Raw genomic sequence first — 23,412 nt, forward strand, 5'->3', positions numbered from 1 at the left:
AATGAAATATTCCAAAAACTTTATTCTAGAAGTACACAATGGATTTAGAAAAGGACGATCATGTATAGACCCAGCCTTTTGCCTAAAATTAATAATAGAGAAAAGAAGAGAATATAATTTAGAAACACATATTGCATTTATTGACTTTGAAAAAGCATTTGACAAAGTTAAAAGAAACATATTATTTAACATATTAAAAGAAAGACAAATACCAAATAATATCCTAAAAGCTATCACAAGTATATATGAAAATAATCAAATACAAATAAGTTTAAATCACGAGCTATCATATACAAGAGAGATAAACCAAGGTGTCCGACAGGGATGTCCCCTTTCAGCAACTCTTTTTAATATCTATTTAAATGAAATAATAATAAAATGGAGTAAAAATTTACATCAAGGAATTAAACTTTCACCTACAGTTAACTTAAACACTCTCCTCTTTGCCGACGACCAAATAATAATTACAAATTTTGAAGATAACTTGCAGAAAGCTATTTTAAATCTAAATGAGATATCCAAAGATTATGGTATGATAATATCAACAGAAAAATCAAAAATTATGGCCTTTAAAGGACAAGATCCAGCAAGAACTAAAATAGTAATAGATAACAAGATCTTAGAACAGGTGAATTCATTTAACTACCTACGATGTATGATCACATATGAAAATGAAAAAGATATAAACGTAAAAATTGCAAAATATGTAAAAATAACAGGTGTAATAACTCTATATTTAAACCAAACCTAGTTCAAAAATAAACCAGGCTAAAAGTATACAATACATTAGCCCTACCGGCTTAATGTATGGAAGCGAAATCTGGACAATAAAACAAAAAGACAAACAAAGATTAACAACAACAGAAATGAAGTTTATGAGAAAAACTGCAAAGTATACCCTATTTGATCACAAAAGAAACGAAGATATTATGAAAGAATTAAACCAAGAACCAGTAATAGAAAAAATTAAAAAATATAAACATAAATGGATGGAACACGTTCAAAGAATGAAAACAGAAAGATTACCAAAACAAGCCTTAAAGTACAAGCCATTAGGAAAAAGAAAACCAGGACATCCTCTTAAACGATTCAACGATGACTTCTAAGGCCGGAACAGGCCATGCTAGACCTAAATCCTTGATACGTATAATGATGATGATGATGATGATTGAACTAAAAATTTGTTCAATTTGTATTAATAAATTTATTAATACTGCCATTAGAATTTGGCAGTATTAATAAATTTATTGCACACTGAGCAATTTCTTTAGTTGGATTCATTACAGATGCATCTTTATATTCTCGTACTCCAGTCCAGAATAGCTCAGTGTTTTCTATATTTGTCAATTTATTTAAGTGGATAGTATTGTACTGTTATTCAGCAGCAGCAACATCTTTTTCTGTTTTCAGCATTATTTCTAAGATGGGAGAACAGGTTCTTTTATCTGTTTTAGGGTATTGTCAACAGAAAAAGAAGACATCATTCTTAAAATATTCAAGTTTTCAAGCAATCTTTGCTTAAGCTGTTTAAAGAGACCAAGAAGAAACTGTCTTGCTCTACTTCTAAGATTTTGCGTTATTTTCTTTTGTATCATCAACTGTCAAATTTTTCTTTCAAATCTGTAACCAAGATTTGGATTGGGATCCAAATAGTCATCAATCTCTGACTCTAGAGGGTTGACTGTGGATGATGGCAGCACTAACATATTAGCAATAGAGCGAATCAAACGAGAAAGGTCTTCAAATAATCTCATCTTATCTGCACTGTTAGATTCGAAAATTTTGTTAACTTACTGAACTTGAACTACAACAGGATGCCAAAATAAAGGGTACAACAGATTCCTTTCATCTTTGTACATCTCCCGCAAAATTTGAGCTTTGTAACATTTCTCAGTCACACTCATGACTTTGAGGTGAGTTTTTAATTCCAACCACTGGCTGAGAATTCTGTCTACTGCAGGTTCAATGGAGAGCCACCTTGTTGCATAATTGCTTACAATTTTCAGAGGAGCATTATTTTTGTTGATAGTTTGATACAGCTCTTTGTATGCCGCTTGTCTTGAAGAAGAATGTGAAAACCACTTATATGTTTCGGCAACTAAAAATTCTAATTTTCTTGGGAGAGATTCTGCACAAGTGTGAGACATTGTCAGTTGTAATGAATGGCATACACATCTAATTAAAATTAAGGAGGGAATATATGCCTTCAGTTGTTCATAAATGCCATTATTGACACCAACCATAACACTGGCGTTGTCTGTACCAATTGTAAAGATTTTAATATCTAGTTTCTTGGTCAAGAGCTCTTTTTTCAATGCAGCTACAATACCACTAGCATCACACTTTTCTAGAACCACCATACTCAGAAATATATGCATAATTTTGATGAATTTCTTGTTATAATAAACGATAGCCATTCCTAAACTCTTATTCACTGTGATATCATTCGATTCGTCTATTAGCAAGCTGAAATTTTCATCACCAATGTCCACAATTAGATCTTCAAAATGCTCACTTAGAATATTCTGTACAATTGCAGAGCACTTAGTTTGGTGCATTTTTACCTTTGACATAATTTGACTGTCTGGGATGTTATTTTTGTAAAGCTCTACTAGATGATCGCAACTGTTGAGTGACAACAAAGAAATAATGCTAACCTACCTTCAAAGTTCGCGGTCTCATCAGACTTTTTCACAAGCATATTTGTAATAGGAAAAGCCTTATATATAACTGCAGCAAGATGTTTCTTAGTTTCACTATGCTTTACAAGCTGACAATATTCAGCAGCTATATCACATCTGCAAAACTTACAGTAGCCTTTTGTAGCGTCACCAGGAACTTCACACAACCATTTACTAAACATTCCCGTTTGCAACAACCCCCTCCTAAATTTTTGCTTGTAAGCTTTATTTTTCTCTTTGTCATTTTTGAAGAAGGGTATACAACTCTTTACTGCAAACGAATTACGATCAGTCTTTAAAACTTCCCACTTGCTATCTTTAACTACCAACCAGAACACTGTGCAAAGACTAACTTGCAGCGGTGCTATTAACTTTAAGGAAACATAATGGCAGATTGTTGGGCCACATTACTGAATGACATCATCATGAATTTGAAACGTGTACGATGCTCACACCAAATTTACAATACCATCCTTATCAAATGCGAACATCTGGAAAACTTTCAAAACAATTTCTTTAACAGTAAGTTATAAAAACAACTAAAAAGAGCTGAAACCAGTTCTGAAGGAGGTAGATTTGGAGCTAGATGCTAGATTAAAATTTTTGGAGCCATGGAGAAAAAAAAAAAGAGCTAGATCTAGCTCCAAAAGAGCTAAATTGGCAACACTGGATCAGACTTTAGAAATTTTGAGATAAAAAAAAAAAAAGAACATATCAAAGACAGCTCATAATAGAGAAGAAAGATTAGGTAGTTCATCACTCTTCATACACATATGATACTGATTGCGACAAGAGCTCTATGCCTTATCTAGAAGACAATTTCCTCTCTTGTCAGATAGAGGAATCAGCTGGCTTGGTTGGCTGAGTGGTTAGCATATCCGCTCTCCAACGTTTAAATCTTGCCATGGGCATGGATGTTTGTGATTGTCTTTAAGTGGAAGATGAACTGTATCGCCTGGTGTGAGAAAAATGCCTCGCTTATTGGAGGCCTGAGATCACTTGAAAAAATTCCATGTTTAGTTCTAGAACAGAGTTTTTGGAATATGTAAAAAAAAATTAAATACCAAAAAATATACAAAATTAATGAAAAGATCCTTAGCCCGCCCATAGTACTAATAACGATAACTAAATACTTAAGAAATTGACAGCGTACACTAGAAATATAAATTAATTCAATTTAATATATACTTTCCAATATTTCGGCCCCATCAGGTTGCCATCTTCATGGGAACTTAAGAAAAAAGACACGTGCACACAAGTACTACATAACAACAAATGAGAAATGAAGCGAGGAAGCTACTGTTTTCCTAAAGTCCTGATGGTGCACCCTAGCAGGCTATATTAGGTTTTTGGCCTTTGGGCTGAAGTTCTTTTGATATATGTTTCCCAAATTTGGGGCAGTCTCATGCATCCAAATTTGTTGAGGTCTGGCATGTTCCTAAGGGCTGAGACTGATTCCATGAATAGTCTTTCATATTTGAACTTACTGCGGTTTATTACTATGGCTTCTTCCACCTTATTCTGTGGTGAGTATCCAGAGCATGGTCTGCAAGCCCAGAGTGACTGTATTGATGAAATCGGATGCAAATATCAGAATGAGATTCTGATATTTGCTGCCCTGCCTGTTTGGCCAAAGTAGGACAATTTACAGCTGCAAGGGACCTAGGGAAAGTGGTTGGTCTTTAGTCGAGCAGATAAGGAATGCCAATTTTCTATATGGTCTGTAACAAGAGGTCAAATCATGTCTTTTTAGGATTTTGTTGATTTTTTTTCCGAAGTGCCTCGGATGTAGGGAATGGTGATGGATTTAGAGTAATCTTTTTTGTGAAGGGAGGGGAGATGGGTTGTGGATAACTGGTTTTAGTATTTTTTTTTTTTGGGTGGGGGGGGGACCACTGGCTGAGAAAGTGTTAAGGATGTGATTTAGTTCAGTAGTTAGGGCTTAGTCATTTGAACAGATTAGTTTTGCCCTGTTGAATAGTGTCTTAATAACTCCATATTGTTATGAGGAGGGGTGGTGGGATTGTTGGTGAATGTATCTGCCTGTATGGGTGGGTTTTCTATAAACTGAGAAAACCAAGGTTCCATCAGGTTGGCGGGCGATTAGTGTGTCTAGGAAAGGGAGGCTATTGTTTTTCTCTTTTTCCAGGGTGAACTTGATTCTAGGGTGTTGGTTTTTAAGTAGGTTAAGAAGGAGAGGCGTGTATCCGGGCCATGTGGCCAAATAGTGAACACATTTTCAATGTAGCAAAGCCATATGGTAGGTTTTTGTGGGGCAGAGTTTAAGGCATTCTCTTCAAAAGTCTCCATAAAGAAGTTCGGCAAGGGTAGGGGAAAGTGGTGAACCCATGGCTATCCCCTCTATCTGTTTGTAGAATTTTTCCTGCCAAACTAAATAGCCTGAGTTCATTATGAACTGAAATAGGGCTGAGATATCGGGAGGAAATTTAGCTTGGATTAGCTCTAAGGTTTCTTTGAGGGGGACATTTGTTAATAAGGAGGAGACGTCAAAACTGACCATTATGTTGGAGTGTAAGGTTTTCTATACTGGCTTTGAAGTGGGTTGAGTTTTTTTATGTGTGATGGTGTGTTATCAGTATAGTATGAGAGTGCTTTGGCTAAATATTTAGCTAGTTTGTAAGTGGAGGAATCAATGCCATCCACTATGGAATGCAATGCACATTTTCTTTGTGTATTATTGGGAGCTCATATATACAGGGAGGTCTTGAGTTATATGGTTTTAGTCTGTTATTAATCTCCACAGGCCATGACGTGACCTTCTTAAGGAGCCTATGGAGTTTTCTAATTTGTGAGTTGGTGGGATTGTATTCAATGGAGAGGTAAATAGCTCAATCTAATAGTAAAGCCTTAAGCTTACCCGTGTAGTCATTATAATTGAGTACCACAGTGGCGTTCCCATTATCTGCTTTGGTGATAACTATTTGTTTGTTTTTCTTCAATTCCTGTAGAGACGTGTATTCACTAATGGATATGTTGGTTTTTGGTGGTTTAGCTTTTGTGAGAACCACATCGCCAATCTAATATCGTTGGCGATGTCGTTTTGGAATGTGGCAAATCCCGCATTCAATCTGGATCATTAATTCCTCGGCCGGTAATTTCCTAGGAGCAATGGCGAATTGTGATCATCTGTTCAAATGATGCTTCAGGCTTCAAGATGACTGATGAAAGGTTAACTACAGTGTTGGTTTGTGGTTTTGGTTTGGACGTCGAGTTCTTTAATTTATCAAACTTGTTGATATGTAGACTCAGTATTCGTTCAAATTCTTTATTTGCCAGAACCGCGTGTAGCATTAATTTGCTCCCAAAGTAAAGCCTCGCTCGTCCGGTTGTAGATAAGGAGAGCTTTCTGTGAAACGAACGGTGCTTAAATTTTACACAATTTGGGATTACCTGATTATCCCGGCAGTGTTTTAGGAATGTCAGACGATTCAGTTGTCTAGATAGCTTCAGTTTGCTGTAATGGCGGGCCTTTCGTGCAATGGAATCTCCATGGATGATAGTAATTCTTGTAGAAAGGCTTATATGCTGGTTAAACATGATAACTAAATACTTAAGGAATCGACAGTGTACACTAGAAATATAAATTAAATGAACTTTAATATATATTTTCTGTTATTTCAGCAACGTCACATTGCCATTTTCATGAAAACTTAAGAAAAAAGACAAGTGTACGCAAGTACTACATAAAAGCAATTCAACATAACATATCAACAAGTTTGATAAATTAAAGAACTCAACGTCCAAACCAAAACCACAAACCAACACTGTAGTTAACCTTCTTCAGTCATCTTGAAGCCTGAAGCACTCAATGCTCTGTCACATGGTCACAACTTCGGCATTGCTCCTAGAAAACTGCCGGCCGAGGAATTAATGATCAAGATTGAATGCAGGATTCGCCACCTTACAAATGACATCGCCAACGATATTAGATTGGATGTAGCCTGTGGTCTCGCAAAAGCAAAACCACCAAAAGCCAACATATCCATTAGTGAATACAAGTCTCTACAGGAATTGAAGAAAAACAAAGAAATAGTTATCACCAAAGCAGATAAGGAACGTTACTGTGGTACTCAATCATAATGACTACACGGGTAGGCTTAAGGCTTTACTATTAGACCAAGCTACTTACCTCCCCATTGAATACAATCCCACCAACTCACAAATTAGAAAACTCCATAGGCTCCTTAAGAAGGTCACTTCTTGGCCTGTGGAGATTACTAACAGATTAAAACCATATAACTCAAGAACCCCCCCGTATATATGGGTTCCAAAAATACATAAAGAAAATGTGCCATAGTGGATGGCATTGATTCCTCCACTTACAAACTAGCTAAATATTTAGCCAAAGCACTCTCACACTATACTGGCAACACACCATCACACAGAAAAATCTCAGCCCATTTCAAAGCCAGTATAGAAAACCTTACACTCCAACATAATGGTCAGTTTTGACGTCTCCTCCTTATTAACAAATGTCCCTCTCAAACAAACCTTAGAGCTAATCCAAGCTAAATTTCCTCCCGATATTTAAGCCCTATTTCAGTTCATAATGAACTCAGGCTATTTTGTTTGGCAGGAAAAATTCTACAAACAGATAGAGGGGACAGCCATGGGTTCACCACTTTTCCCACCCTTGGCCAACTTCTTTATGGAGACTTTTGAAGAGAACGCCTTAAACTCTGCCCCACAAAAAACCTACCATATGGCTTTGCTACATTGATGGTGTGTTTGCTATTTGCCCACATGGCCCAGATACACTCCTCTCCTTCTTAACCTACTTAACCAACCAACACCCTAGAATCAAGTTCACCCTGGAAAAAGAGAAACACAATAGCCTCCCCTTCCTAGACACACTAATCATCCGCCAACCTGATGGAACCTTGGTTTTCTCAGTTTATAGAAAACCCACCCATACAGGCAGATACATTCACCAACAATCCCACCACCCCTCCTCACAACAATATGGAGTTATTAAGACACTATTCAATAGGGTAAAACTAATCTGTCGAAATGATCAAGCCTAACTACTGAACTAAATCACATCCTTAACACTTTCTTAGCCAATGGCTACCCCCCCCAAAAAAAACACTAAAACCAGTTATTCACAACTCCCCCCCCCCTTCACAAAAAAAGATTACTCTAAATCCATCATCATTCCCTACATCAGAGGCACCTCGGAAAAAATCAACAAAATCCTAAAAAAACATGACTTGACCTCTTGTTAAAGACCATATAGAAAATCGGCATCCCTTATCTGCTCCACTAAAGACCAACCACTTCCCCTAAAATTACCTGGTGTATATAATAAATTTAGTTTAATCCTTTATCCAAGTGTGAGCAAACAAAGTTTGCACCTGAAAGTATCTTCAGGACTGGGGTAAGGTGGTACAACACAGGGCAACTCATTGCAAAGGTGAAGCAAGCTATCATCACTCCTATTTCAGTATCTGCAAAACACATCTGCTTGCAGATATGTATAACCTACCAAACGGCTATGACATCTATAGACGTCCAGCTAAATCTGGATATGATTCAGCCCACCTGTTTAAAGAACCAGGATAAGAAGTGCAATTTGACCGTCCTGTCCATTAGAAGGTGTGATAAACCCTCATGCTGAAGAGAACAGGCAATCGGATTATCTCATGTTCGTAGCTACCTCTCAGTTGCCTATAACAAGAAACGCAAGTTACCCAGCATAGAACATCCTTGTTCTATGCTGGGTAACTAGATTTTAGTTATATAGGATAGACTAAAAATAGAGAAATTATTTATATTTTTGTTTTCTCTTTTTATTGTACAATACAATTTTGATTTCTGGACAAAATAAAGGTCTTGCATAATTTCTTCACTTAAATATTGCCTTACCTTGGAGAACCAATTTCATTTTTAATTTTTTGCGCTAATTTTTTTCTAATCACTTTCAAGACAAAACATTCTGCTTTGTTCTCGAAGAAATTAATTCATGATAATTATTTGAAATATTCTTTTAAAAAAAGAAAAGAAAACCGGCTGCCGACGTTCCAGATTATACTATTTTTATGTTCGTACAAAGCCATCGAAATCGAATAATACTTCACAGATTTCCTTTAGGATATTCTGGAGCAACTTTGCTTTATAGAGAATAACATGAAATTCTTTAATCATATCGCTAAATTTTTTCTTTATATTATATAGTAATCTACTGTTCTTTGTACTTTCACTTTCTTGGTTTCCCTGTATAATCTGTCTTTATAAAATGAAATAAACGGTTATTATTTAAATTGATATGTATGTATTTTCTGCTAGTTTATATATTTTTCACCAATTTTAATATAAGTGATACTTTTGCATATATTCTCTAATACAAAATATGTATATGTGCATGCATCAAATGTGAAATTTCATATTTTCACAATAGAAATGAACTTTATTTCGACTTTGATAGCATCACCCCCCCCCTCCCGTTGCAACATTACAGACACCCGAAAGCTGTTGTGAAACATAGGAGTTTTTATTTCATTCGTGATATTTCCATAATAATCGTTCCACATAACATTTATTTTTTGACACAGAAACTAAGTTTTGATTATTATAAATTTGCAAATTATAAATAAGAAAATATACATATTATTTCCCTATTATTATAAATCAGAAAGTTATGTGACGTTGGCTAATAGGGGAAATTAATATTTAAAAACGCTCTCATCCTGCAAATGCAATATCAGAATATGCTTCAAATGTCTGCTAATCAATTAGAAAGATGGAAAAACAGAACAAGGAATTTCTGATTGTAAAATATTCAGTTATTGCATGAGGTACTTTAGTGTGCTGCCTTCTGGGCATGTTCTTTTGATCTGTTTCCCAGTGGTGTGTGTGTGGGGGGGGGAGTTAGTAATCTCCATTAGTCTACAACTTGTTACTGGGCAGAAAGGATATTATAAAGTACACCCAATATACAATTCATTTGTGAGATGGCAAGCAAGAGCAACAGCAATAATTTTTTTCAAGATAATTATCAAATAATTTAGAATTTTTCGATAATAAAAGTGAAACTGATCACTATAAATAAAGAAATCATTTTTGGCATAAATACTTCATCAGCCTGTAAAAGAAATGTCAGTTTTACTGTGTTAGGATATCTGAACAACAGAAAATGAAATAAGACATTCTTGATTGAGGCAATTTAGTCCGACTTCTCGGAAACTTTCTGTCTTGTGTTTCTCAAAAGAGTAATCTATGACTTTTAGCTTTTCCTCTAGGTAAGAGGATTATTGTCCAGCATTTCTAAGATGTATTTCAGAAATAGCAATCAGCAGAAATAGAAGTAGTAATATTTAGATTTATTTAAAAAAAAAAAAGAAACAGAAATAACATAATTGAAATTTCTTTGTGTGGTTATACAGTTATACATGTTGAAAATACAGCATAGCATTTCTAAATCTTAGAATAATTTCAGCAGACCGCTGATTTCAGATTAAAAGAAAGAGTACAGAATTAGAAGCTTCGATATACAACAATATTATTGCTTTATTTCTTTTGTCAAAATGGTAAACTGAAATAAGAGATTTTGAATACCGTCTGAAAGCTTTCAAAGCTGTAGAAATTTAAAGTAGTTATGCAATGTTCCAGGTAGTTATAAAGTATAAAGTAGTTATACAATTTTCAGCAAAAGAAGAAGGCAAAGAGTCTCTGATAAAATACCATTAGGTATAAATTTTTGATACTAAACAAGACAATATCGGAAACCAAGTAATGCTGTTTATAATCATTTGCTGTTCATAAAAAAAAAAAAAAAAAAAAAATTGTTCCTGAAATTGAATTGTGACAATCCATATAAAGTTATTTTGCAAAGAAAGAAAGCAAATTGTCATATTTATTTCACTAAATGTTATTTAAAAATATAAATATTTGAAAAAATATTTTAAATGCAAACAGACATTTGAAAATTCACAAAAAAGAATCTATATTGTCAGTAAAGTGGAGAAAATTAACTATTATTAAAGTATATTCATTGCAAAGGCTGATCTATGGTCATTTCAAGATTGATTATTTATTTTGGCAGATGTGAAACTTCTATTTTTGGAAAGAGACACAATAAATAAATTGTTCAGCAAAAAAAAAAAGATCAAATATCCAAGTACAGTGAAGAAAATTCGAAGTAACAGAGTACATGTAAAGACAAGTGACACAAAAGTCGCTCGACCACAGTTAATCCACTAATGGCTCTCAAATCGCTGTTAAGGGATTAACAGCAGTGGAGGGTAAATACTTGATAAAAGATAGAATGCCGATGAAGTTTTGATCCATGAAAAAGTCTGGGGTAGTATTGCTATTTCATCCACCTTGGCCAGTAGGAGGGATAATGTTATGCATTAAGGGAAGGGCCACTACCCAGACTACTTTCGACCTTTATTGAGGTCTCTTCAGTGGAAGCCAGGCCCAAGTGGAGATACCAGGCAGAAGCATTAGCAAGGTCATCTCTACCTATAGGAGTTGCCAAACGGTGTGCCACCTTTTTATTAAATTACTCTGGATTTAGAGAAAGATATTGAAAGTTTATTTTTCACTTGGTTAGACTATAATAAATTTAGTTTAATCCTTTATCCAAGTGTGAGTAAACAAAGTTTGCACCTGAAAATATCTTCAGGACTGGGGTAAGGTAGTACAACACTGGGCAACTTGTTGTAAAGATGGAACAGGCTAACATCACTCCTATCTCAGTATCTCCCATAATGCAAAACACATCTCCTTGCGGATATGTATAATGTTATTCATTAAGGGAAGGGCCACCCCAGACTAGTTTCGACCTTTATTGAAGTCTCTTCAGTGGGAGCCAGGCCCAAGTGGAGATACCAGGCAGAAGCATTAGCAAGGTCATCTCTACCTATAGGATTTGCCAAACGGTGTGCCAACATTATACATATCCGCAAGGAGATGTGTTTTGCATTATGGGAGATACTGAGACAGGAGTGATGTTAGCTTGCTCTGCCTTTGCAACGAGTTGCCTGGTGTTGTACCACCTTACCCCAGTGCTGAAGATACTTTCAGGTGCAAACTTTGTTTGCTAACACTTGGATAAAGCATTAAACTAAATTTATTATAGTCTAACCAGGTGCAAAATAAACTTTCAATAGCTAGTGTATACCAGGTCCCTTGCAGCTGTAAATTGTCCTACTTTGGCCAAACAGACAGGAGAGCAAATATCAGAATCTCAGAACACAAGGACTACATTCGATTTCACCATGGAAGAAAGCCATAGTAATACACTGCAGCAAGTTTAAATATGAAAGACTATTCATGGAATCAGCCTCAGCCGTTAGGAACATGCCAAACCTCAACAAATTTGGATGCATGAGACTGCCCCAAATTTGGGAAACATACATCAGAAGAACTTCAGCCCAAAGGCCAAGAACACTTAATATAGCGCCAGGGGGGCACCATCAGGACTTTAGGAAAACAGTAGCTTCCTCACTTAATTTCTCATTTGCTGTTATGTAGTACTTGCATGCAGGTGTCTTTTTTCTTAAGTTTCCATGAAGATGGTAACGTGACGTTGCCGAAATATCGGAAAGTATATATTAAAGTTGATTTAATTTATATTTCTAGTGTACGCTGTCAATTCCTTAAGTATGTAGTTATCATGTTTAACCAGCGCATAAGCCTTTCTACATAGTACTAATGTAATATAGGTTTATTTATAGAGAAACCTTCTGCAGGTGGAAGCTACATAAAAAACAGTCATTTTTTTCTCATGACTCTTTATAAGAACCAAAGATTCTACGTGACACATGGAAATCTTTCTGTAGATCTCTCTGCATATCAGATTTCAACTTTTCAGCTTATCTCTAAGCAATGCTGGAAAGTGGATAATTCATTCTACCTTCCACTATCTTCATGTTTCTATTATTTAAGCTACAACATGATCCTGCAAGCTAAGTCTGTTAACTTTTAGTTTACAATTGTTGACCTTAGATTTGTATTTATCCTGCAGAACCCACAGATTTTTGGTGACAAAACAAGTAAGTTCACTATTTTATCTTTGTATCCCAATGACCTAATAAAAAACTCAGTTTTTTTTTTTTAATCACAAGAGAAGCTAAGTGAAGAAGAAGCTGGATTCAGGCCAAATAGAGACTGCTAAGATCATATTTTCACTTTAAGACTAATAGTTGAGAAATCTTGAGAATATAACAAGGATCTGTATTTAAGTTTTGTCGATCAGGAAAAAGCATATGACAAGGTGCCAAGAGGAAAGCTCTTCAAAACACTACAGTATGAAAATCAGCAATAAAAAAGACAAAGAAATGAAAATAGGCAAAAAGTTGAAAACATTAAATGGGACATCATATCAAGCAATACATAGCTTCTATTTAAGCAGTAAATCAGCAATTAGACTTGAAAGAGTACAGGAAGATGGTTTGAGGTAAAATGAGGTGTGCAACAAGTGTGCATATTATTTTCACTGTTATTCTATAGGGATCAGATTATGAAGGAAAGTGGTATTAAATCTGATATCAAAATTAGTGATGTTAATCTTAGCTCTTTACTTTATGCAGATGATGTTATCCTCATCCTTATATGTATATTAGGCATGGCCTATCACGATTCGAAACTGCAACCGCCTCAAGGATAAGGTGGTTAGCCCTATGCCTCCCAGAATGTCCTATGTCTGAAGATACATGTGTTCACAGGGCCGGTCTGCCTGTTCTGGAGGACAAAAAACCGGAGTTTCTGGGTGAAAAAACTCTTTACCTCTGTATGAGACTGGCCAACTCCCTTTAGTCGAGAGAGAGATCAGATAAAGATTCCTCACATCTTGGATGGAAATCGAACCCAGGTCTTTCCAACCAAAGGGCTCCATCTATACCGACTGAGCTATGGAGGCTCTTAGATGATGTTATACTTCTAAATAAATCTACTACAAGTCTGCAAGATTCCCTGACTAAATTGAATAACTGTTGTAGTAAATTTGGTATGAAAATCAGCAATAAAAAAGACAAAGAAATGAAAATAGGCAAAAAGTTGAAAACATTAAGTATGTCCTGAATAGTGAACCTATAGAACAAGTAAAGCATTTCAGCTGTTTAGGCACAATTTTTAGTGAAGATGGTAAATTATATATGGAAATAGACAACGAAATTGGTAAAGCAGGTATGGTAGGAAGTCAGCTGAATAAATTTATATGGAGTAAGAGCGAAATTAATCAAAACACTAAATTAGCTGTATAAAAGATGGTGTTCAAACAAATTTTTATGTATGGAACTGAGAGCTGGGTTAGAAATAAAACACTTGTCAATGACTGGAAACCTGATATGAGAGTTCTGAGAAAGATAAGTAAAGTGAACAGATGGCATTAGTGCCAGTATCACATTAAAAATTAGGATATTAGGAAAGAACTTGACATTGCTAGCATTCAGGAATGTGTTAGTAGAGCTAATCTCAGGTGTTGCACACCTGAGATTAGCTCTACTAATGGTATGGTCAGTTAAGCAGAATGGGAGAGGAAAGATTAGCAAAACAAGTGCTCTTTGCCACGTTAGTAGGGAAAAGACTCAGAGAAAGACCAAGATGTAGATGCATTGATAGTAAAAAATGCCTTCAAAGAGAGAAATATAAGATCTGATAATGAATCTTGACATATAACAGATTAATTTAGAGGAAAACTGTTGATCAGAAGATAGTAATGGTGTAACTCTTTCATGTAGCACTATCATAATTATCCAGGCTAGGGCTTGGTAACTTTGTAGGTAGGTGTTCTTGTTACAAAGCATTTCTGGTAATTCACCAATGTTTTCCTCAACCCCATTTTATCCTGGCTTGGTATTGGTATATAGCTCACTTACCTTTAGTCAAAAGAGACCAGATAAAGGTTCCTCACGTCATGGATAGGAATCGAACCCAGGTCTTTCTGAGCAAAAGGCTTCATCTATACTGACCCGCTGGCCTGGTTGACTGAGTGGTTAGCATATCCAAACTCCCTCCAAAAGGCTGAAAGTTTGAATCCTGCCTTGGGCATGACTGTTTGTGTAAAATACTATTTGTGATAGATAGTGTAGTTGTAGTTGGTGGAGACAAAATAGGTGCCCTCCCTCGATGAGCCCTTGGACTCCCTGAAGGTGTCCTGTTAATGTTGATGGCCTGGTTGGCTGAGTGGCTACCGTATCCACCCTCAAGCCAAAAGGCTGCAGGTCCAAACCCCACTGTGTGCAGGGATGTTTGTGATTGTCTGTGAAAATACTAGTGGTGGTGGGTGGTAGATGGCGTTGGTGTATTAGCGGTTCATTGTAGTTGGTGGATTGAGTGGTGGAGACATAGTTGTAGAGTAGGTGCCTCCCTTGACGAGTCTTTGAATCCCTGGAGGTGTCAAGTAATAATAATAATAATAAATCTGTTTTTTTTTTTTTTTCATGAGACCAGTTTGCATGTTTTGGCGGATGAAAAACCAGACTTTCTAGGTGAAAAAAACCCTCTACCTCTATATGAGAATGGTTAACTCACTTTTAGTCAAAAGAGACCAGATAAAGGTTCTTCACATTATGGATAGGAATCGAACCCAGGTCTTTCCAAGCAAAGGGCTTCATCTATACTGACTAAGCTATGGAGGCTCTTCCCCCAAGGGTATATATTAGAAACTTGATTACGACGATGGAGTTTTTTTAATCATCAATGAATAATCAAAATTCATAACATTCAATGTGGGCAGGATATTCACCCTCATTTACAATGCATTTCAAATGCATTGTAAATGAGGCTGAACATCCTCACATAGATGGAAGATAAAGAAGTAAGAAGCTTATTGACTATGCTATTGTTGATAGTGATATCTTCATGTCGATTCAAGATAGAAAGATATACAGAAGATCTGAAACACTAAGTGATCACCATTTAGTTTTGAGTAGGGTAAAAATGAATTTCCTACTAGGGGAAAAAAAAAAAAAAAAAAAATGTTAAACAAAATCTAAATTGAGCAGTTTTCTGGTCAACTATACACTCAGCTATACAGATTTGTGCGTATGTGTGTGATAAAAAAAAAAAAAAGTTTTGAAAACAAGAACTAAACTTTCAAGACTCATTTGGAGTTGAAGAAAACACCGACTGATTCAACCAGAAAAGCAGGTGGTAAAGCTGTCTCCAAAGATAGGGATAAAAAAAAAAAAAAAAAAAGAACTACATGGTGAACTCAGGAAATTAAAGATGTATATTAAGTTTCTAGCAAGAAACAGAGATAAATGTAAGAAAGCAAATTAATGTATGAAGTTAGCTAAACAAAAGTCATTGGGAATACTTTAGTAAGAATATAAAAAATAAATATAGGAAGATAAAACGTTTGGTGTGTGTGGGGGGAGGCAAATGGTCTGAAATGTTTAGAAATAAATAAAAGAGAAAACTGAAGATATTCTAGATGTCTGTGGTAATTACTTAAAACTTTAAATGAAACAAGTGAGAGAACATTGGTAAAATATATTCAAGAGAAAAAACCTTCAGTGAATGGGGAAAATATTAATTTTTCATTAAATCGACTTATTTCTAGAACAGTTATACTTTATTATTTGTAATATTATGTACCATATGTGTTCTTGATTAAAATATTTTGTGGTTAAGGTTCGTTGTCATAATTTCTTTCCAATAATTTTTATGTAGGATTTCACAGTTTCAAAATAATTTAAAAAACACTGCCTTAGAAGACCAAAGTTTAATATTTGACAATATTTAGGGGCCTGAACAGATAAACTAATTTGGAGGAAAACTTAATAGAAAGTTAGTCATAACATAAGCTTATCGTGTAGCACTATTAAAGTATCCTGTATATCCCTTGAGGGTAAACATCAGGACTTTGATAATGGTATTTGTACCTGTTTGTCATGCTCAGCCTGGTAACGCTAGTTATATTTCTGCAATGGTATTTCTTACAAGGTCTGCTATTCCCACCTTTTTTCCACTGATGCTCATCTTCAATTCAGTTAAGCTTGAGGGTTCTGTTGACCTAAGTCCCAAATTGCCACCAATCTCCTCTTTCATTCAGTATTAGGAGAGTACCATGAGAAGTTGAGGAATGGACACTGTTAGGAGTCCTAGACAATTCTTTAACAGTCCATGTGTAAATCTTCTTGTTCTCTTTCTTTGATCCTTAAGCCACTGCATCCGGATATGAAGTTTATCAGGAAAAGTCACGACAAAACACATTCAAATCTGGGTTTATCTTAAAATCATAAGCTATGCTCACCTCAATGAGTATATCTGTTTACAACTTCCCAAAATCTGGGAAACTGAAAGTAAGGCTTTCCAACAGTCAATGCTACTGTGCAGCAGCAACAACACCAAAAGAGGCTACCCACCTCCACTTAGGATATTAAACTAAAAGCCTCTACTCCTCTTCAATCTAATAATGGTACACAATTTTCAATATTTGTATTTAATCCAGTAAACCTTCATACACATCAATTCAAAGAACTAAGTTTGTATTTTTATATTTTAAACAGGTAAATTTCTAACTTCTTACTATATTTATATAGAGGCAAAATGAAACTGTACATAACAAGTCATGCTTACTTTTAGTTAATGTATAAACCTCCCATGAAAAGCAACCATCAAGCAAAAAGTATATAACCTTACCTTTTTCACATAGCTAAGATCTGTCACGAATTTTTGTATATTTTCTACATTACCGGTATCACTTGAGGCCAACTTGTCAAGCATGCTGTTTAATGTAGGATTTTGAACTTTTACTTGTTTTTCCTTCTGTATTGAAGTTAAAAAAAAAAAAAAAATATATATATATATATACACTGCTCAAAACATTATACTATACACTATACAATAAACTATACGCTGCTCAAAACAATTAAGGAATATTTTGGTTTTCTTGTAAGATATAAAGTTATAAAAATAATTTACAAATGTAACACATTTGTTTTAAAATATTCTTAATATACAATAGTGTAGAACACGCAACTGCAAAATCATGTTAAGACTTGTCGAAACATGTCTTAGCCATATTAGCATGTGGGGGGGGGGTATAAAAGCGTGGCTTGTTGCTCACTTCCACAGTGCATAATTATCACTTCAATTGTAAACTTGTGTCACCTACCAACCTTTATTTTGTTAAAAATGGAAGAGCAACATGATATCCCAAAATCCATGGCTTGGAGAGCCATTGATCGATTAGAAGCTGAACAAATGCAGCAAGTTGTCGCTCAAGCGTGCTGTGTATCTCAAAGCGTAATTTCATGACTTTGGAATCACTTTCTGGAGACGGGAAATATTCGAAATCGTCTTCATGCCAAAGGTTTACATGCTTGAAGACTAATGGTTTGTATTCCACTTACTGCAAATCACAAAAGAGCCCGAAGAATTTGGGCACAGGAACACCACAATTGGACAAATGAGGATTGGGCTCGTGTACGTTTTAGTGACGAGTCCAGGTTCAATCTGCAACCAGATAACTGATGTATCTTGATATGCCGTGAAAGTGGAACAAGAAATAATCCAGTTTGTCCGTGAAAGACTCCAACCTCAAGGTGGGAGTTTGATAGTATGGGCTGGAATAAGTATAGGTGACCATCCTAATCTCTATTTTATCAGAAACGGTTCCTTAACAGTCCAAAGGTATTGCAATGAAATTTTGGAACCTATAGTGCGTTCACATGCTCCTGCAATTCGCCAAGAATTCATTTTTATGGATAACAATGCTCGTCCACACTGTGCAAATTTAGTACAAGAGTTTGAGAAAGAAGGTACTGAACAAATGGATTGGCCTGCCTGTTCACCGGATTGTAATCCAATCGAACATGCCTGGGATGCTTTAGGTAGGCACGTTTCTGCTTGACTGGTGCCACCACAATCGCTTCAAGAGCTCAAAATTGCTCTCACAGAAAAGTGGAGAAATATCCCACAAGAACTGTTTGATCATCCTGGTCCAGGCAATCAAGATGTATGTACCGCTGTTAATGGAAACCACCGGTACGTACATCTTGATTGCCTGGACCAGGATGATCAAACAGCTCTTGTGGGATATTTCTCCACTGTTTGTTAAAAAATAACCAAAGCGTTTTTGGCTATTCTTGTTAAAATTATTTCACGTTAAAATGTATAATTTGTTAAATTTGTAATAATTATCAATTATTTAAACAATATCATCAATTACACCCTATCCATAAGTAAGAAATATTTATTCATGTATAAAGTACCCAATAGTTATATTTATTTGCAGAAATTTATAATTATCCAACAGAAACTAAAATATCCCCTAACTGTTTTGAGCAGTGTATATATAGACTAAAAATAGTCTACTGTTAATATTTATTGGTAGGGTTCTACGACCATATATTCGTAACCCTGATGACTTACAACATTTGTCCTGTTATTGTTAAAGCCATGTAATATAACTTAGTTAAACACCAAATACACATGCTTGGGGAAAAACCTGTAAAATTAGTTCTCTTATTATATATTTTATTAACAATATATACATAAAAACACAATATATAGAATAAAATTATATAAAAATTTATATGAACCCTTCTACTCACTCACTCACACACACGCACAATTAGGTCATCTAACTTTAAATACAAAATATCTGCAAAGTTAACACATTTTAGTGAGAGACTCAAACAGACAACAGAAAACTCGGCAATCTTGCTCTGGGAAATCAAGACAAGTTCCTCATCAATCCTCAAGTTCACTAAGGGAAATAGTAGCAACAAATTTCCTTGAACAAAATCACACAAGAAAATGAGAATTGTATCTTCAATATATGCCTTACTTCAAGCATATTCAATTTTTATTTTAAACAGGTATCAAAAACATTTACAGTTTGCTTCATAAAATTCTGCTATCCAGCAGCAAAACAGAAAACAACTATAATGACTATATTGAAACGTTCCAGCATTTTTACTTGATAATTGTCAGTTCCACAAAGAGAGAATGGTTTTCCATCTAATATTCACTCAAAAAATTACAACAGTGAAGACACATAAACTTCTCAATAGTAAATTAAACAAACAAGCAATCACAAAAAACAACTATTCATCCCTTATATTTTTCTTTATTTCTTCAACAGAATCATTTCCAACTCTTCCTCTTCTATCCATTCATCAGTGCAATAGAAGTTTCTTTTCTACTTGATGAATATTGCATGTATTTAGCATAAAAACTTCTACATGTAGTTTAATTTCCAATGATGCAGAAAGGTATATGCATCTTGTGAATACTTCATGATGCTAAATGATAAGCTATTTCCACTGATGACATAGCCACGAGGCATGGTTAGGCTTAACGGCTTTGCTAGTCAACTAATAATAGCAAACCCACAAGCAATGTTGTTCTATTCTTTTTACACTTGAATATCATTTTAACATAACATTCTCAACATAATATTTTTATACAACTTTTATTTCTTTTTCAATCATCTAAACTAACAATATCTTCTGTAAACAGAATCAATATCAAATTCCTGACATGTACCCTCAAGGGGGTGTACAGGATATGATAGTACTACATGAAAAATTTACATCATTACTAACTTCCTATCCACAATTTTCTTCCAAATTAGTCTATTACTTGTCAAGACTCCAATATTATCATTATCAGATCTTATATTTCTATAGTCTAAAGCACATTGTAACATATCAATCCACCTATATCTTGGTCTTCCTCTGGGTCATTTTCCTGCCAACCCGGCAAAGAACACTTGTTTTGCTAATATTTCCTTGCCCATTCTGTTTAAGTGACCATACCACCTGAGATTAGCTCTGCTAATGCATTCCTGGATGACGACAATGTCAAGTTCTTTCCTAATATCCTTGTTTTTAATATGATATTGCCATTGATCCATCTGTTCACGCCTCTAATCTTTCTCAGGACTCTCATATCTGCGGTCTCTGGTCTTTGGTCAAGTGTTTTACTTCTGACCCAGCTCTCAGATCCATAAGTTAAAACTGGTTTGAACACTGTCTTGTATACAGCTAATTTAGTGTTCCAACTAATTTCTCTCTTATTCCATATGAATTTATTCAATTGACTTCCTACCATACCAGCTTTGTTGATTCTGTTGTCTATTTCCATATTTAATTTAACATCTTCACTAAAAATTGTGTCTAAGTAGCTGAAATGTTTTACTTGTTCCACAGGTTCCCCATTCACAACACAGTTGACATTTTCAACAATTCTACCTATTTTCATTGTCTTCGTCTTTTTAATGCTCACCTTCATACCATATCTATTACAACAGTTATTCAATTTAGTCAGGGAATCTTGCAAACTTGTAGCAGATTTATTCAGAAGTATAACATCGTCTGCATAAAGCAAAGAGCTGACATTAACATCTCCAATTTTCATATCATGTTTAATACCACATTCCTTCATAATGTGATCCATATAGATAATGAATAACAGAGGGGATAATGTACATCCTTGTCTCACACCAGATTTAACATTAAACCAACAATTCTAACTGCTGACTTACAACTCAAATAAAGACTAAGTATAGCTTGATATAATGCCCTATTGACACCATATAACAATAGCTTCTCTCTTGGCACCTTGTCATATGCCTTTTCCAGATCTACAAAACTTAAATACAGATCTTTGTTATATTCCCATGCTTTCTCGACTATTTGTTGTAAAGTGAAGATCTGATCCTGACAGCCTCTATATGGCCTGAATCTGGCTTGTTCTTCACCAAGCTTTTCTTCCACAATTCTTCTCAACCGTTTCTCAAGTATACTTGCATAGATCTTTCCAGGAACACTCAGTAGGGAAATACCTCTGTAATTTTCACATTCAGTTTTATTTCCCTTTTTATATATGGGTACTATGAGAGCATTACTCCAATCATCGGGAATTCGTCCCTCTGTCCAGGCTTTCTATACTATGCAGTGCAGCCACTATAAGACTTTTATACCACCACACTTCAGCATTTCTGGTCGAATATCATCTACTCCTGCTACCTTTTCACATTTCAAGCCTTTGATGTCATTTTCTACTTCAAGTATGGATATGTATTCCTGACTGTATGCCTGTTGAGTATTTTTTACCACATTTAGCAATTTTTACACTTTTAAAAATTGCTAAATGAAACAAGCAGTGCTATCACTGCTTGTTTCATTTAGCAATTTTTCAAAGTAATTATTCCATACTTCAAGGCTATCTTTTTCTCCAGTTTTCATGTCACTTTTATCACTCGAACTCCTTTTACAGCACTTCTTCCTCCATTTCTAAGCTTCTTCAACAACCTCCAGAATATCTTACCACCTTCTTGATATTTATTTTCTATGTTCTTGCCAAAGTCCTCCGAAGACTTTTATTTAGCTAGTTTTACACAGTGTTTAGCTTTCTTACATTTGTCTCTGTATTCTCTAAGAGCACAATCTGACTTATTTGCTAGGAACTTATGATATGATTTCTTCTTTTCCTTCACTGCCTCTTTAACTTCCTGTGTCCACCATGGAGTACTGATTTTTCTATCCTTGCAGACAACCTTACCACATGCCTCTCTGGCTGAATCAATCAGGGTTTTCTTCAAGGCTTGCCAGTGAATCTCCAAGGTTTGGTTCCTGTTCTCAAAATCTTTCATTTTTTCTTCAATAATCTTTGTGTATGTTAGTCTACAGTTCACATCTGAGAGCTGCTCAACTTTTATTTGCTTTAAAACTTACGTGTTATTCTTTTCAATATGAATTTCAATTTTTATCCTGCTTAAGACTAAATGGTGATCACTTCCAATTTCAAATCCTCTGTACACTCTAGTGTACTGCACCAGAGAGAAAACATCACTATCAACAATAATATAGTCAATGAGACTTTTCTTATTCCTTGCCTCTTCTCTCCATGTGAATTTGTGCACATTTTTATGTTGGAACGTGGTGCAGACAAGTCCATGTCCTTGGCAGAAATCCAACAGGTATTTGCCATTATTATTAGCTTTGCTCTTTTCTCCAAATTTTCCCAAAATATTTTTGTATGTCTGACAATCATTTCCTACTCTGCTATTCAGATCCCCAACAAGGACCCACTTTTCCTTTTTCATTGTGTCAGTTGCTTTTTATAAAGCATCAAAATATTCCTCCACTTCTACCTTAGTAGAACTTTCTGTGGGACCATAGGCACAAATAAGTCTCATTGTCCAGTTCCCCATTCTCATATTTGCCCACATCACTTTACTTGAGACTGCCTACCATTCAAGAAGATTAGCCTAGTATTTTGTGTTGAATACTATGGCTACTCCTTCTTTTCCTTGATTGTCATTTCCTGAATATAACATTTTGAATTTATTGCTGAAAAAGATTTCACCAGTTTTTGTCTTTTTTGTTTCAGTCACCCATATTCTGTCGATCTGGTACTTATCTAATTCTTCAGCTAGCTCCATTTCTTTGCCATTCAGGCTTCTTATGTTGATAGTACCGATCTTTAACTCTGGTGACGTTGAGCTGGGGTGTGCTTTCAGATTTGTCCCAGTAGCTGACTTTTTACTGTTCGCCCTGGTTCCCTGGCGAAAACAACGGGGGCCTTGTTTATTCAGGTGACGCCCCAGCCGGCATGAAATTCTATCATGTTGTACCATCATTTAATATTGTGCCAATAAGAATACAATTTGGTCAGCTAAGTCAAAAATTGCCAACCCATCCTCGTTCATTCAGTATCCAGGTAGATGCCCAACAGGGTGCACCACGAGAAGGTGAGAATTGGATATTAGGTCAGAAGCCCTGGTCGGTTCTTCGCATTCCTTTAA

General features: G+C 35.3%; 1 protein-coding gene across 2 annotated transcripts in view; it reads right to left on the reverse strand.

Annotated features, from left to right (window-relative positions):
• Window positions 1-23,412, reverse strand: part of LOC150102356 (uncharacterized) — a 62,978-nt gene that overhangs the window by 18,366 nt on the left and 21,200 nt on the right. For both annotated transcript variants that reach the window (XM_090399448.1, XM_090399449.1), the window contains exon 4: window positions 17,295-17,420. In XM_090399448.1, the coding sequence (XP_090255574.1) occupies window positions 17,295-17,420 (126 nt within the window). The remainder of the gene's footprint in view (window positions 1-17,294; window positions 17,421-23,412) is intronic.

The sequence above is a fragment of the Typopeltis vanoorti genome, chromosome 10 (genome assembly GCF_054136105.1).
Source record: "Typopeltis vanoorti isolate ZY-2024b chromosome 10, IOZ_Tvanoo_1.0, whole genome shotgun sequence".
NCBI lineage: Eukaryota > Metazoa > Arthropoda > Arachnida > Uropygi > Thelyphonidae > Typopeltis > Typopeltis vanoorti.